The 17705-nt window shown below is 40.3% G+C and overlaps 1 protein-coding gene across 2 annotated transcripts in view; it reads right to left on the minus strand.

Moving 5' to 3' along the window:
- Nucleotides 1-6738: 6738 nt before the first annotated feature.
- nfkb1 (nuclear factor of kappa light polypeptide gene enhancer in B-cells 1) overlaps nt 6739-17705 on the minus strand; it is a 60637-nt gene continuing 49670 nt past the window's right edge. For both annotated transcript variants that reach the window (XM_036590345.1, XM_036590346.1), the window contains exons 20-24: nt 17305-17441; nt 16276-16336; nt 14908-15074; nt 13483-13603; nt 6739-10181 (exon numbers count right to left, since the gene is read on the minus strand). In XM_036590345.1, coding sequence (XP_036446238.1) covers nt 10009-10181; nt 13483-13603; nt 14908-15074; nt 16276-16336; nt 17305-17441 — 659 coding nt within the window. In that variant the 3' untranslated portion in view covers nt 6739-10008. The remainder of the gene's footprint in view (nt 10182-13482; nt 13604-14907; nt 15075-16275; nt 16337-17304; nt 17442-17705) is intronic.

Here is a 17705-nt window from a genome sequence, read left to right on the forward strand (position 1 = left end):
CCCAGTATGTTGAACTCAGCAAATATTGTCCACTACAATTTACAGAAAAATTACCGTATTTAAGTTTCCTATAAGGAATGTATGAACTTATTTTTACTTAGAAATTCAACAAAACACGAACAAATTAGTGTTCAAATTTTTGCATATTAATGTATGTTCAGCAGATTAAGCGAGTGTGGAAACAGTGGGCAGCCTTGTCTAACTCCTTTATTGGTGTGGAACCAGTCTGTCCATTTTCTGTTGTTGATCAGGGCAAATGTTCCTCATTAAAATAACGAGATGCTCTGGTATTCCCGTTTTCCTGAGAGCATTCCGAATGCATCTGTACAGGTTTATAAAGGAACAAATATTACTGCTGCCTGAAAATCGTGGACGCTAAATATGAAAATAAAACTCAGACTGAGTTTGTGGTTAGCAAGTAATTAAAGCCTGTGTCACCCAAAGATATCGGCTATACTGGCCTTGAAGACTCCAGTGCAAAGCTAAAGAAGCCCAATGCAGACACCAAACATGTGGTGGCTGATCAAGTACATTGTGGAGTAACGGGAAACGGTGCACGTCTGATTTAGGGGCATTCAGACCTAAAATTAACATTCAGTATGCTAGTATTTTACATTTTCTGCAGTGCAGCATTGCACGTCCCTGATTGGTGGGATAGAATTCATGATTTTGTATCCTTTTTCATGCAATCAGTTTTCTGTCACTACGATAAGCAGCATTCATTTCACTAATATTGCATGCAACCATTGCATTATTACGAAGCCCCTGAAGGAACATGGCGTATTTTTTTTTTTTTGTAGGTAAAAATCTGATGCACATCAGATACTCTCCGCTACCACGTGGTGAGCACTTGACACTATCAGGTGAGCATCAGATAATATGTGGTGAGCACACAACGCTGTATGGTGAGCACCCGATAGTAATAGAAAAACGTCTATTAGTATCTGGTGCTCAACACATAGTATTGAATGTTCACCACATAGTATCTGGTGCGCACCTCATGGTATCGGGGGCTCACCTGATAGCATCAGGTGCTCACCACATAGTATTGGGTGCGCACCAGATTTGTACCTTCAAAACGAAAAGAAATCCAGTACTATGTGGTAAGCACCTGATACTATGTGGGGAACATCCAATACTATGTGGTGAGCACCAGATACTAATAGAATTTTTTTTTCTATTACTATCGGGTGCTCAGTATGTAGTATCTGGTGCTCACTTCATAGTATTGGGTGCTCACCTGATAGTATTAGGTGCTCAGCACATTGTATTGGGTGCTCCTCTCATAGTATCTGGTGTGCACCAGATTTTTTCCTACAAAAAAAGTACAAAGAAATCCAATAAAATACACCAGGTCCCTTTTACCAAAATAAATAAATGAATAAATAAAAAATACTCCATGTCCCGTCAGGGGCTCCGTACGTGTCTGCCCCAAAGCTTGTATTTTTTCAAAAAGTCCTACCACCTTCCAGACAGATCATCTGATTGGGATTGTTTAGTCTTTAAACTGGAAAGTTTCACTCTTAAGTCTGTGCCACTACAGCTGTAGGAGGTCAGCAGGCATGTACAGCAGATGAAGCAGTGGTTATATTTTCTATTGTGGCCAAAGAGCCCCTTTAAGTTGTTCCATTGAAACGACAGCTTGATTACAAAGTGCCATTCAGACAGCAGAAGAAACCACTGCAGCCTACAGGGTCTGCAGCTGCAGTGACCACTGCTTTCCTGATTAATGGCTCAGAGTAGAGTGCAAAGGTCTTGGGTTGATTATACAGATATAATTTAGATCGGATTAAATCCTGAAATCTGAACGTCATTGAGTCTCGTAGACCTTGCAGACAGGATTTAATCCAGACATTAAAAATCCAATCAAAACAGTCTAACGTTGAACATGAGTGGTAGCATGCACTTCTAATGACCCCTAGTGGCAGAATGTGCCATTACAAGACTGAGCTGCAACGCTGCACATACAGATTTAAAGAGGAATTCCACTGATTTCCCAAAATGTGTGCATAATCCAATCATTAAGATGTAACAAAGTCAATCAGACAGTGGTTTGATGTGAAACTGGCAATTGTAGAGAAACTTACACTTCTTTTGGATTTCTTTATAGCGTGGTGATGGGAACCAGGAGTCGTGATGCCATCTACACAAATCGAGTCAGTTTATTTACTAGCCTAAACCACTGCCAATATCTCTCCACCATAAATAAACTGGAAAAATATACATTTTAGGCCAAAACCTTCCCAAAACAATCTCAAAAAACAATGTCTCAAACATCAGGCAGCATTCTCATGATGATTTCAAGTACCAGCTTTCTGTGAGGGAGTTTTCAGAGGCATTAAACTCTTCAGGATGTCTGGTTCCTATCAGCACCACTGTGAACAATTCTGACTCAGTAAGTTTCTCTGCAGTGGAGCATTTCACACCAAACCACTGGTTTGATGTGAAATTGGCAATTGTAAAGAAACTTACTGACTCTGATTTCTTTACAGTGGCGGTGATGGGAACCAGGAGTCGTGATGCCATCTACACAAAGATAGCCAATTTATTTACAACCTGAAATCACTAGTAAACCTTCATGTGCCTTCATGAGTTTTCATATGTAATGTTAATCATGGTAAAATAGTTAAAAAAAAAAAACATTTTTAAAAGTTAAAATACATTTTAAGCCAAAACCTTCTCAAAACTATCTCAAGAAAACATACACTATATTGCCAAAAGTATTTGCTCGTCTGTCTTCACACGCATATGAACTTGAGTGACATCCCATTCTTAATCCATAGGGTTTAATATGATGTCGGCCCACCCTTTGCAGCTATAACAGCTTCGACTCTTCTGGGAAGGCTTTCCACAAGGTTTAGGAGTGTGTTTATGGGAATTTTTGACCATTCTTCCAGAAGCGCATTTGTGAGGTCAGACACTGATGTTGGACGAGAAGGCCTGGCTCGCAGTCTCCGCTCTAATTCATCCCAGAGGTGTTCTATTGGGTTGAGGTCAGGACTCTGTGCAGGCCAGTCAAGTTCTTCCACACCAAACTTGCTCATCCATGTCTTTATGGACCTTGCTTTGTGCACTGGTGTTCAGTCGTGTTGGAACAGGAAGGGGCCGTCCCCAAACTGTTCCCACAAAGTTGGGAGCATGAAATTGTTCAAAATCTCTTGGTCTGCTGAAGCATTAAGAGTTCCTTTCACTGGAACTAAGGGGCCGAGCCCAACTCCTGAAAAACAAACCCATAACATAATCCCCCTCCACCAAACTTTACACTTGTCACAATGCAGTCAGACAAGTACCGTTCTCCTGGCAACCACCAAACCCAGACTCGTCCATCGGATTGCCAGACGGAGAAGCGTGATTCGTCACTCCAGAGAACACGTCTCCACTGCTCTAGAGTCCAGTGGCGGCGCTTTACACCACTGCATTCGACGCTTTGCATTGCGCTTGGTGATGTAAGGCTTGGATGCAGCTGCTCGGCCATGGAAACCCATTCCATGAAGCTCTCTACGCTGTTCTTGAGCTAATCTGAAGGCCATTAGTGTTTGGAGGTCTGTAGCGATTGACTCTGCAGAAAGTTGGTGACCTCTGCCCACTATGCGCCTCAGCATCCGCTGACCCTGCTCTGTCATTTTACATGGCCGACCACTTCGTGGCTGAATTGCTGTCATTCCCAATCACTTCCACTTTGTTATAATTCCACTGACAGTTGACTGTGGAATATTTAGTAGTGAGGAAATTTCACAACTGGACTTGGTTGCACAGGTGGCCTCCTATCACGGTACCACGCTGGAATTCACTGAGCTCGCAACCCATTCTTTCACTAATGTTTGTAGAAGCAGTCTGCATGACTAGGTGCTTGGTTTGATACACCTGTGGCCATGGAAGTGACTGGAACACCTGAATTCAATGATTTGGATGGCTGAGTGAATACTTTTGGCAATATAGTGTGTCTCAGGCATCAGGCAGCATTTTCATGATGAATTCAAGGTTTTGGAGGCATTAAACTCTTCTGGACGTCTGGTTCCTATCACCACCACTGTGAACAATACTGACTCAGTTAGTTTCTGTAAAATTTTGCATCAAACAGCTCTAAGTGACTTTGTTTGCTACTTAAAAATCAGTGGGATTCTTCTTTAATCACAAGCCATCAGAATTCATTCTGTATGTCGCTATACAAAACAATGAAAAATGAACTGTAGGTCTAAAACAGATGCAAACAACGACCGGTGACCATCAAAAATTTTATTATAAAAGTATGACAATGGAACCCATTACAAAGCATCAATTCATTTTGCACTCTTTTTTAGGGTACAAGCATAAATATCGACCAAAAACACAGTGCCAATCAAACCTTGGTTTGGTTTTCTCAGTGGGGATTTGCTGCTTTCTTGCGTCAACATAATCTACGGTGTATTTCTATATATATAAAAAAACAATAACAACAGCAACATCGTTGCAATAGTTGAAAGCATTTCCGGATTCCGGTTCGAGTCAGTTTACAGTCTGTGGCTGAGAGCAGGTTGATATGTCTGATATGCCAAGTGCCATAGCTGGAGTTCACTCCCAGTTCAAGTCCAAGAGAACGAGGGAATGTGATTAGAGGCCGTAGGAGGGCAGGACGTCTCTAAAAACAGACCGAAATAGAGAACAGTGATGGACTGTAAGAGTGTCAGGTTATTAAAGGGTTCCATACATTCATCCAGCGGTCTGGAGTAGCGACGGCCGGGTCGCTTCCACGTGAAGGCGGCTGCAGGTTTACTCAAAGCAGGTCATCAACATCAAAAGAAGTCTGAAAACTATAGAGGCCCACAGGCGAACACAAGCAAGAGAGAACACTGTTTATACTTTTAAAGTTCACTGACTTTTCAAACCTTGAAATCAAATATTGAGACAAGTAAACAAGTCATTCAGTGTGGTTAGATGTAAAACGGTGCACTGTAGAGAAACTTAAAGGCTCTTTTATTTTCCTTTACAATGGTGGTGATAGGAACCAGGCGTCACTATCACGGTCTACAACACAAATACAGCCTTTTTATTTACTGTTTATTTATGAATTGAGAGGTTTTAGATGTAATGTAGACCATAAAACAGGTAAAATCTGAAGAAAAAGGTTTGCTTTAGGAACTACTTTGCCTGTGGACACACTGCATGTACCTCTATGTCATAAACAGGCTGGAAAAAATACTTTTTATGCCAAAACCTTATCGTAAAACAATATCTCAGGCATCAGGCAGCATAATCATGTCAATTTCATGCTAAAAACCTTCTGTGGCGTAGCCATTAGGGACTGTAAACTCTCTAGACGTCTGGTTCCTATCACCGCCACTGTGACATGTTTCTCAAGAACATCAAACCACTCTGAATGACTTCACAGTTTAAAGATCTCATCACGCAGAAAACATGAAAAATCAGTGGAATTCCCCAAGGCCTTCAGTTCAGGATCGTTCTTCTCAGAACCAGCCCTGAAGGGCCTCCACAGAAACGACACTTATGGCTGCAGTGAATTAGAATTAGCCCTTGATATCTACACATATAAACAAGCGATCTCACCTAGAGTCGGTTTCCCGTAAGTTCACAAAACAATGAGCAGGCATCGTTCTGAACACCATCTCTCATTTTTAATGTGATGGTATGGACACGTCACTGTAGACCTGAGGAGATCTAGGACTAGATCGATTTTCTCCGTCAATTATTCTGTGCCTCAAGGTACCTTGGTCCTACCTTGCTATAATGACTGGTACTGTATCTGAAACCCAGTCCTTTTGCAAATCGAGAGCTGGAGCTAGTTCTGTAAGTGTGGCTGCGATGCAGAAGGCCGCAATATGCAAATGAGCCCTCTAACCGATCACAATACTCAGCTGTTTGGAGCGAGCACCCTGACCAGTCATGGATGTTCTATGAAAGTTTTTTGATTTACAAACATAAAGGTCAGTCTCAACCCATGTCACGTAAAGGGTTTTCAATATATCGTACAATACATCATAACTGCAACTATAGGTGGCATCCGATACCAGGTATCCCTATCGGGCTAATATTAGCAGATTTTTTTAACCTTAAAGAAGTGGTTTGGTGAAAAAGTAGTCGATCAGCCAAGACAGGTTTGGTGTCCAAACTTTGCTTCTTTAATTTAGCACTGAAGCTATAAGGCTGACGATGCCAACAAACACTACAAGTCAATAGTCACCCAAATCTTTTCCAGAAATACATCCTCAAAACTCCTTTTAAACCGCATTCAGGTCTTTGTTAAGGCTGCATAGACTTGTCAGAGTGGTTTAAGACACAGTATGACTTACTGTGAACTATAAGAAAATAGAATTTACTGTATAGCTAAATGCAACATCCACCTGCAGGCAGGCAGATGGACAGATTCCCTTCATAATTTCTGTTGTTAATTTTTACAGATAACTCTTAATCTTGAATTTTCTAGCTTTGGATATATGTTCATAAATCAAAACAACAGAAATTATGAACAAAATCTAGCATCCAGGTGACTGGCATGCGCACAAAGGGGAGTCAGATTCTTCTGGGGAGAATTTGGCACAGCACCTGTTGTCTGAAGTGGCTGCCCGCTGCGTTCAGCTACACTGTAAAGTTTGGTTTATGTTTATAGTTTACAGTAAGTCACACTGTGTCCTAAACTACATCAACAAGTCTGTGTGACCTTAATAAAGACCTGGATGCAGTTTAAGAGTTTTAGGGATGCATTTACAAAAAAGATTTGGGTGACTATTGACTTCTGGTGTTTGTTAGCAACGTTAGCCTCGTATCTTCAGTTTAAAACTAAAGAAGCAAAATTTGGATGCCAAACATGACCGAATACCATCTGACGTAAGCCAAAAACTGTGTACACTGGTTAATGTTTTTGCCAATCTATTCTTTTAAGTGAAGTGCTTTAATTAACATCACTAGTTTTAAAGCTGTAGATGTTGGTGATATGGAACACATACAGCAATTCAATACTTCAAGATATGCATTGCAATATTGCCATATTTAATTTTTTCTGAGGTTTGATGAGTTGGAACAGCCAAAAAATGCCATATTTGCCATATTTAAAATTTGCTATCTGTAGAATGTTTTTGATTCAGCGTCTCTGCACTAAATCCAACTAAACAGGACTAATTCTGCTCTTTTTGCGATCAAATATTTAGTTGGCCATTCTTGTTCAAGTACAGCCGAAATCCATGATATACTGTGATACATTATGTAATTTACCATGATAACAATAAATATCATATTGTCTAACCCTACTTAGCAGTTTTTGATGAAAAAAAAGACCATCAGTATCGGTATCAGTCTATCCTCAAGGTTTCAATACTGGTATCAGTATCGTAAAAGTGGTATCGTGCCATCTCTAATTGCAATATGATGCAGTCCTGTAAATATAACCCTAATGCAAATACAATCGCGATTCCAGCCTGCTGTCTTCACGTAACCATTGAGTTTCTTAACCTTATGAACGTTTCGCCTTTTAATCTTTTAATACAAAGGAAAACAAACAAACAAACAAAAACCACGAAGGTGGAGAAATCGATTCTCCGATTCTCTACCGATGCTCGATCACAGCTTATGAAATACACTCTGGTGTGTAAGCAGATTCTCTCAACAAGCAACAACAAAAAAACAATCGCCTTTTTCATCAGTACTGATGTTGTCGTCGTCGTCATCACCATCGCCACAATTCCGGTCATCGTTAGCACCACTAACTGAGAGAATAAAAATCAGCACCCTATCCATAAACACCTGTGTGACGCAAGAGTGAAGAAGAGAAAAGCTCAGAAAGAGATGAACACTACTGCAGTGAAGCTAGCTTTCACGTATTCTTATTCTTAAAAAGCTTCCGCTAACTTCATTTTTTTTTTTTTAACATAATAAAAAAATAAGCCCATTGGTCCACAGGCTCCGAGAACAAAGTAAGAAATTGCCAAGGAATCTTTTTCACACCGCAAGATTCGGGAGTAATTTGGTTTCGGATGCAAAGCTTTGGTAACTCATTGAGGCAAAACTAAATCAAGGCATTTCTCATCCAAAATGCATTCTGGGAGTGCAGCATTCCTGAGGCAGGATTCATTTAAAACCACGTAAAAAATTAACATGACTTAAACCCTGAATAATCAAACTCCAAACGATGCTGGCTTTACCACTCATTCATGCACAAAAAGACTCTAAGATATAGTTATGGCTGTAAACGTCTGTGTCAAACCAGACCTGTGCAGAGTCAAATCTGAGACTAGGATTATTAATAGGGGTGTAAAAATGCATTTGAAGATGACAATCCAGTCATTGACAATGCCATCTTCTAGCTAGAACCACCCTTATCACATGATGCCACCATCCTGGGAGGGTGAAGGCTACTACGTGTCCTCGCAGCTGCTTATGCAACATCATTAAAGAGCTCGACACGCTTGGAGGAGAACACTAAATGCCTTCTCTTAGGCTACGTTCACAATATAAGCCTCAAATCTGATGCTCAAATCCGATCTCTCTGACATGAAGTTCACACTCGTTTAGGTAAGTGATTCAAATCTGAAGACCAAACTCACAGCTTTATGCCAATGCTATTAACAGCCTCTAAGGCAGGGGTGCACAATCCTGGTCCTGGAGATGTACCACCCTGCACAGTTTAGACCAAGCCTGATCTAACACACCTGATCCAGGTAATCAAGGCCCTTGATTGTGACTATATGAGGCAGCTGTGTTGGATCTGAAGTATTCAGGGTGGTAGATCTCCAGGACAAGGACTGAGCACCCTTGATCTAAGGTAAGCTAAACTTTAGGTTTTTCAATTAAGACGGTCAGTTACGCTCACTTAGTTTCCCATCCGCGGATGGCTGTGGCATCACAAGGGATCGAACTCGTGGTCTCCCAACAACTGGGCCAACACTTAGATGGTGGTTCTCCCTCAGCAGCCTGAATACATCAATTTTTAAAAGTCAGAACTGGTTATATTTGCTTACAATCGCAATCAATAAAGTATGTGGTCTTTTCTGGGGAATTTTCAAACATAAAAACCCCCAAAAAATCTTGATTTATTGTATTTATCATCTATATTCCACTACAGTGTAAACAGCTCCTCCAGTCACATTCGTGCATTCAGTGTATTTTGAAAAATAAATGATTCCTGCCAAATAAATCAGTCCAAATCATGAAATTTGAGGTTCGATTATGCACTGAATCCTTATGAATTGAACTGTTAGGGTAAGAATTTTACACCCCGATTAACAGCAATTCTGAAAGTTGCTCTGCCAAGATCAGAAGACAGCTCAGATCAACTACAGCTTATCTTGTCTTTTGTGAATGGCGAGAGATACACTATTACAGCTGTGATGTCACATCACCACTGATGTCTAATCGTTACGAAAATCAAAATCCATAAAAACACGACCGCATGGAATATAAAAAATACAAGCAAATACAATTAAATAAAAATCTTACATAACTGTGTCGTGTTGACATATGCATATACACTATATGTCCAAAAGTTTACAGACACCAGTGTTTCTTCTGAAATCAAGGGTATTAATATGGAGTTTGTCTCCCTTTGCTGCAGTTCTAGCCTTTACTGTTCTGGGAAGACTACACAGTAGATGCTGGAACATCTGTGATATAACTGCATTCAGCCACAGGAGTGTTAGTGAGGTCTGGTCAATGCTTTTCTATGGAGATTATATAAGCTGTGCCAGCCTAGGAGCTGAATTCACTCATTAGAAAGGGTGTCTGGATGCTTTTGTACATACAGTATATGAGAAAAAAAAATCTATGTAGCCACAAACTAAAGCATTCCTTTGCCCACGAGCACTGGCCTCCCATGATCTCCATTATAGGCTTGGCTACAGAGCTTTTGCATCGGTCTCTGTCAGTCTCTGTCACAGGGATGGTCAGGTCAGCAGTGAAAGGTGTGCGGGCGGCTCCGGAGTCAAAGGATTAAAACTTCAGAGTTCAAAGTTGACGGTTAGGCTTCAGTTAGGGCAGCACTGCTGTACATGCTGCTATCTGCATGCTGAAGAGGTCGAGGGGTCAAACTTCGGCCAGAGCGGCAGCCAACTGTGGGTCCAGCTGTCCGCAGAGCGAGTCGACCAGGCTGAGGCTGGGCCTGTGGAAGGACGTCTCTACACCACTGTCGCACATGCCAGTCTCATCCAACGGTGCCAGCTTCAGCCCCTGATGACCCTCGGAGAGTGCTGCTCTATCTGAGAGAGAGAGAGAGAGAGAGAGAGAGAGAGAGAGAGAGAGAGAGAGAGAGAGAGAGAGCGCAAGCGCAAGAGAGAGAGGAGAGAGAGGCAGAAAGAAACAGAGAGAGAAAGAAAAAAGAAAGAGAGAGAGAGAGAAAGACACAAAAGGAGAGAGAGGCAGAGAGAGAGAGACAGTAGGGGGAGACAGAGAGAGGGAAGCACAAAAGCACAAAGGGGGGGAGAAATAGAAAGACACACAGACAGAGGTGGGAGATGAAGGGAGGGATAGAGAGATGTGAGGGAAAGAGGGGGGAAAGAAAGAGAGAGGGGGGGATTTACAAAGAGAGAGATTAACACAGGAGTCGTGAGTTGTAACAACAGTGCTTCACAATGCCACACAAAGTGCATTCAGACCAAAATAGCTCTGAATGAGCTGTCCACTGACTCAGTCAGAGATTCTTAGTTTCTTTACAAACAATGATAAGAACAAAAAGAAAAGGTAAGCAAGGTGAAGCCCCATTTTCCTCTTTAACACTTTCCCTCTATCAAAACCAGAGTTCAGGCAGCTTCAGCTTTTCTTCATCTGCGTGAATCACACGTTGAAAAAAAAGCACTGCAGTGGGATCTCGCTTCCTCTTTCCTGGGAAACCCCCCTCCTCTCTGCTATACTCCAGCTAAATGGTGTCATCATTTCTCTCTGTCTCTCACAGCGTACAGAAACTACAGTGTGTGTGTGTTTTGGCTGTCCCTTGGCTAGGGAAACCCCGGCTATGACACGCTGCCGTCGGGTTCAGGCAAGGTAAAGCCGACGTACAGCAGAATGCCACCGCAGCAGCAGTAAACAAGAATCCCTCTGAAAAAACCCATAGAAACCAAGAAGTGTTTCTGTTGGTTCATGGTGGTTTTGGCTGTTTAACACATTGATTTCACAACATAAATGACCAAAGTGAGGCTGATTCAAAGGCTTGATTCTAAATGCACTCGATGGTACCTAATAGGACCTAAAGGTTCTAGAGTAAACTATTAGAAACTATTTCCTATTAGAAAGCAAAATCATAAGGTTTTAATCCTCAATGTTCATTTTCAGCAGGGATGTGAGCTTATTTGGGGATTTAAATCATAATGCCACAGCGTACCACTGAAACCTGACCTTTTTATTTGATACGTCTCCACTTAGAGGGCTCATAGGTATGGCCACAGCCATCTAAGGCACAACGGATCCCTGGATGAAAATATATGTGAGCAAGTTTTTGTTTGTTGATTTAATTGACTTTTTTTTTTCCTATCTGAGAGGCTCTACAATATAAAGTGTGATAGCTGATATGACAGTACTGCCCTTGCAATTGTTATATTACTAAAACGTTTAATAAGCAAACCAGCTCTCAAAAAAATCACAGACAACCGGTTTGGTGGACAGGACGTTCACGTATTCGGGCTGGAACAGTAAGCAGTTTAGACAATACGATGAACAAACTGGGACTAAGTTAGCAATTTTTCCACAGCGATATTATTTGTTATTTTCAGTACATGTTTTAGTTATTTTCAGTACATCTAGGATAGTTTGTTGCAGAAGAGGCGACGAAAAACAACAAGAACAAACAAACTAACTAACTAAAAGAGATGCACGTCAGGTTCCGAATACTCTAATGCCATCTTCCGTATCAGAGCTCCTGTATTTCACTCATTTTATTGCCTTGTGCATCAATCTGAAGCAAACACAGCGCTGCTTTAGAGCACTGCTATCGTCGGTAGAACCTCCTATGCAATTGACCCGTTTTTCCAGAATGAGCCGTTACGGGTCGAGTCGGGAGAGTTACCAGCGGGCTAGTAGCATTTTGAGCCGGTTACTACTGTGCCAATGTATAAACTCACGTATATAAGCACTAAAGCCCTCAAACAAACTATCAATGTTACATCCAGGTATACATCTGTAGTAATTTAGGAGTTGACCTTAAGTGGTAACGGTGTCACATACAATGGACAGAGATCAGATGGTAGCTTTTATTCTCGTTTCCTGCTCCACCTTAAATGATGGAGCAGATACATTCGAACGCCTGTAAAAGCACTAGTGTGTAACTGCTGCACTATTTCAGTGGAATAGAAATTGGAATAACAAACCAACATCAGCCTTAAGAGATTAATGTATCCAATTCAGCGTGATGGTGTGAAATCTGGTACTGGCTGGCACAAACAGGCAGTTAACTCCTTTTTTGCATTACCAATGTAGCAGTTTTCATATGTGAATCACGTGAAGATGGACATCAGCGGCAAGAACTGCAAAAACACACAGTGGCGCAGAGGAGACAAGAATGAAACAGCTGCTTCAGGTGGATGAGGACATATCTGAGCAGGTGGGCAGTGAGAAACGCTGAGCTAAGCTCACTTAGCTAGCAGTAGTTTGTAGCACAAACTAATGATTACTAATGATGACAAAAGTTGTTAAAATTTGTGAAAAAAAGTTTCGCCAGTTGTCATCTTATCACTAGCTAGCTACCACGGTTGTCTTAGCATAGCGTATAAATAATTTAAATAGTTAAATAAATAATTTAAATAATAATAAATGCTGACAATGGTTAACTGGTGTCATTTATTTGATTTTTTTTTTTATTTTACTATTTTATCATTACTATTATTGTTTTAATACTGTTTTCTCTTCTTTTTTTCGTACCTTACTCAGTTCTTTAATTAATTTACTTTTATTACTTATCTGCTTACTATTTTTATTTGATTGTTTTGATCTGTTAATCTTATTTGTCCTAACATTTCCTAATTTTTACTTCTCTTACATAGTTTTATTAAAAAACTTAATCTTATTTTATTTTCTTTGCGATAATTTTACCATCACAAATTTATATTTACTCTTTTCAATTCCTTATTTTTTTTGCCTAATGCTTAGCTACACTGTAAATGAGGGTCACCCTGATGTACTCCAAATTTAAATAAACGTTGGCTGATTTATTTGATGAGCTCCTTTCGGCTAAGTGCGTGTGACTAGACAAACTCCTAAATGCACATGACCTGATAAACTGTAACACAGGACTGCTACTAAAGCCGCACTGGTTCATGTTTATGCAGGTCACTGAAATACACACATTTTTACGGATGTTAATCAGCTTTGCTACAGTATTGTTTTCCAGCTCTCAGTTCGATCCGCTGAAATACTCAGCTGCGGTCCAGAATGCGGTCCATCAGTTGACGATCCGTGGGATAATGTATCAGCATGCACAGTGCACACGCACACAAAATTACATGGCCGTTATTGATCATCACTGCTAAATCGTGTGTTTGTGAGCGTATTTTGTTAATAGCTGATTCCTACCAGAGGCTGATGTGTCGTCATTTTCCTCACACACATAGTGCTCCTGCAGTATGCTGACAGCGCCGCTGTTGCCAATACTCTTCAAGCCTGCGAAGAGTTCTCGAACCGTTCCACCTGAAACCTACACACCAAAGAGTGTACAGTCAGCGTCAGTCAAACAGCAAATCACATGGGTCCACTTAAACATTTAACATGTATATATACACATTATATACACATATATTTAAAAATACCTTGTATCTTCAAAATGGTAACTTTACAGGGGAAGGAAAAAACACACTTTACTTGTAATGTAAGTCAAGGGAACCAGACGTTTTAGGCCACTTCTTTTGGTCCATTCATCATGACATTTACATACAATGTAAAGGCCAAAAGGCATTTTCAAATGATGTTTTGTTCCACAGAGGCAACACACACACACACACATATATATATATATATATATATATATATATATATATATATAAGCATTTTTTATTAAACTGTAATGGTTAAACACAGTGATTAAAACTGCCTGTCTCTTTTCTTTTCCAAACTATTGTTAAAAGAACATACTGAATCTCTTTGGCTCTAAGGTAGTTTAAACACCTGAAAGGTTTGAATGTTCAGTGGGCTTTTATCAGTTGTTTTGGGTTGAGTATGTTAATTTCAGCTTGGGCTAGTAATGGTAAATATATTTTTAGAACTTCAGAATAAAGAACTTTCAGGAGCTGATCATTATATATTCCAGTACTTTTGTCCCTTTTGTTTTTTGGTCATATAGTCATGAACATATTACAGTTATCAGCCCCTTGGTTTAAGCAAAACTGGAATCTTATGTAGGGTATGTTTAATATGGTTTTAGGCCGTTTATCATGTTTATCCCTGACCCCATCTATAAGTAATACACTGCACAGTCCATACAAGCAAGACTTTTTAACATCTCTGTGAGTCACAGTCACTCATAATAATGCATATATCATGTACTTGACAACAGCTTCAAATGTCACTCAACCGATCAGATTTCAGAAGTGGAACTACTCGTTTTATTCTTATATTTTGATGGGACACGTCCTTGATTTTTGTCTCTTTGGTTAATGATTAACTGCCGATTAATGGTTGTAAAACAAGAATTTGCCAATTTCTCTATTCAAAAGAAAAAAAAAGAAGAAAAACATCATTATTAAAATAATGTCCAACACATTAAAGACCAGAGAACACCAGAAACATAGAAACAAATATTGATTCCATCACTGTTTAAACACAATGCCACATCAGAGATCTGCTTTCAGTTAAACACCATATCGAAGCAGACAGTCCTGATGTGAAGGAGTGCGATTTTGAGAATTTAATCTTTAATATCCAATTTAAAGTCTATTAGTCTTAGAAGCAGTTTCTGTGTGTATGAATGTCGTGTCTACGTGTCTGTGTCTTTGTTACCAGTACCTCATAGCTATCCAGTAGCGTGGAGGCGGGCCGTGGGCTGAGGCGGAAAGCGTTGGTGAGGATGCCGAGTCCCAGTGCGTGTGCCAGACTCTCCCACCCACCCGGCGACTCCTCCAGACACTGACACAGCGCTTGCTTCGTTTCCGCACTCAGACTACGCATGTCTCCTGCCAATGACACATGCACATTAAAACCAGACACACGCTGCCCTCGCATTGACCCTCAGAATACACTGGAAAGAAAACATCACCATTAACAGTACAGCACTGCATCATATGATGTAATGCTAATATGTTAACACACTAAACTATTAATGGCTCTTTTTTTTTGACCCTTCAAACCACAGGTCAAATCCAAGCCTCTGGCTTTTAAAGAAATTCCTTTGCTGCCTTCTGCAGACATCCAAGTCAACAAGCAGCAAACAAACAAAAGCAACAGCAAAACACAAAGCTACAGTTTCCCCTCAGGAGCCTCTGGTCTAACAAGAATCTACAAGCTGTACAAATGTAAAATATAAAATGTGCTACATTTTATGTTTCCTTTTTTCCTCTTTTATATTAAATTCAGCAAATAAACATTGACTGTACATTAAAATGTGCAGAAGTGTGTGTGTGAGGATGTGTTAACTTATTTTCACTTAAATAATCTACAAAATGTGACCGGGGAGCTCACACTCTTGCAGATGCCTGTATATTATATATACACACTCATAGGTTGGACGTGACTGGACGGTGGTGATGAAATCTGAAACCTCTATGAAAATCATGTAACCCCTGCATTCACATGGTGAAAATAGTGTTACTGAATTATTCAAAGTAATAAATAAATAGAATAAAATCTTTCTTTAGGGTCGAATCTGAGCAAGTAAGACAATGTGATGAACTGTGTTTAACTACCCAAATAACAACTGATCGAGATTAAATATTTTAATTATTTGAGCCCTTGTATAAACCTACTGTCCATCGAAAGTTTGAGGACACCTTTCTCCTGTTTTACTAAACACCCATATTAGGAAAAGCAATTTTTCACTTTTGAAAAATACATGCATTATGGAAATATTTTGAAAGTTTCAACTTGTACTTTTTGTGATGTCACAAAAAAAAACAATGTAATTACACATAACCATCTATTCAGCCTACAGCAGTTTAGTCCCGCCCATTCACACTAAAGTTATAAGGAGTGTTTTAGCCCAGAGTGCTTTTAAAAAGGCATAACACAGGGCAGCCAACTGGCACAAGAGGTCATTTAGTCTTAAAGGTACAGTACCCAAAACAACATGTGTAATTCTAAGGGATAAAGACAGGCCAGAAAATGGTCACGTAGAAATAAATTATTTGTATTTGAAAGTTCCTCTCGGACGGTGCTTACCTTGTGGTGGTACAAAGACAGTGCTGGGCTGGTACTCTTTACCATTTAAGATTTCTCGAACCTGGAGCACAGCAAAGGAAAAGTAAATACGCATACAGCTAAACAAATCAGGTTTCGAGTGTCTACAAATGTTATGCTTTTCAATAGGTTTGGTTATGTTTTCCAAAAATGCTGGAGAATGACCATTACTGGACCAGGAGTTGTCTGATTTTGCACTCATTCCTTTATGCACAGTTGTGTGCAACTCAGACACAGCAGTGCTGCTGGAGTTTTTAAACACTGTGTCCAGTCACTGTCCACGTCTACCTTGTTGGTCCAAGTCAGAGATGATAGCTCATCTGCTGGTGCACAGTTTGTGGTGTTCATCCTCTAGTCCTTCATCAGTGGTCACAGGACACTGCCCACAGGACGCTGTTGGCTGGATATTTTTGGTTGGTGGACTATTCTCAGTCCAGCAGTGACACTGAGGTGTTTAAAAATACCAGCAGCACTGCTGTGTCTGATCCACTCGCACCAGCGCAACACACACTAACACACTACCACCACGTCAGTGTTACTGCAGTGCTGAAAATAATCCACCAGCCAAATAATACTTGCGCCGGGGTGGTCCTGTAAGGGGTCCTGACCACTGAAGAACGGGGTAAAAGGGGGCTAACAAAGTACGCAGAGAAACAGATGGACTACAGTGTGTAATTGTAGAACTACGAAGTGCTCCTGTATTTTAAACGGAGCTGATAAAATGGACAGTGAGTGTAGAAACAAGGAGGTGATTTTAATGTTATGGCTGATTGGTTTATATCAGTCATTCTGAATGTAGAAATCTCAATAAGTGTTCTAAGTTTGAGAACTTTCTCCTTGCCGATGGAACACCTCCCATCTGAATACCATTTAAATTTCTGTGACCGTTACCAGTGTCAAAATAATAGAAAGTTTTGACCAACCATAGTCACAAAGTACCCCCAAGACACCCCACAATGGCTCATTTCATGACCACAGAGTGTGGAGTAATGTATGTAGTGTTACTCTGACCTCTGGGGATGCAGCCATGTTGAATGGGGTAGTCCCAGGGATGTAGCCCTCATCCTCCTGATCTTCCTCATCCAAGGCGCAGCAGTCCTCATCTCTGAAGAACAGTGGCTCATAGTTCTCTTTATGAGGGTCCGCACCTGGGATAAGCAGAGCTTTTTTTTTTAGTCACAACAATCTAGAACACTACTTCTGATCTCCACCATCAATGTACTGACAAAGGTGGTAAAATTACATCTGACGTCTCAAAGGCTCTGAGAGTCCTTTCATTCTTTAAAATCAATTTTTTTAAAATTCAAAAGACAATTCAAGGACTTTTATGCTATATAAGAGATTAAAAAGATATGTTTTGATTATTTCGGTGCATACAAGGCGAACACAGTATTAGTTTCACTATTATTATT

The sequence above is a fragment of the Colossoma macropomum genome, unplaced genomic scaffold (assembly GCF_904425465.1).
Source record: "Colossoma macropomum unplaced genomic scaffold, Colossoma_macropomum, whole genome shotgun sequence".
Classification (NCBI taxonomy): Eukaryota; Metazoa; Chordata; class Actinopteri; order Characiformes; family Serrasalmidae; genus Colossoma; species Colossoma macropomum.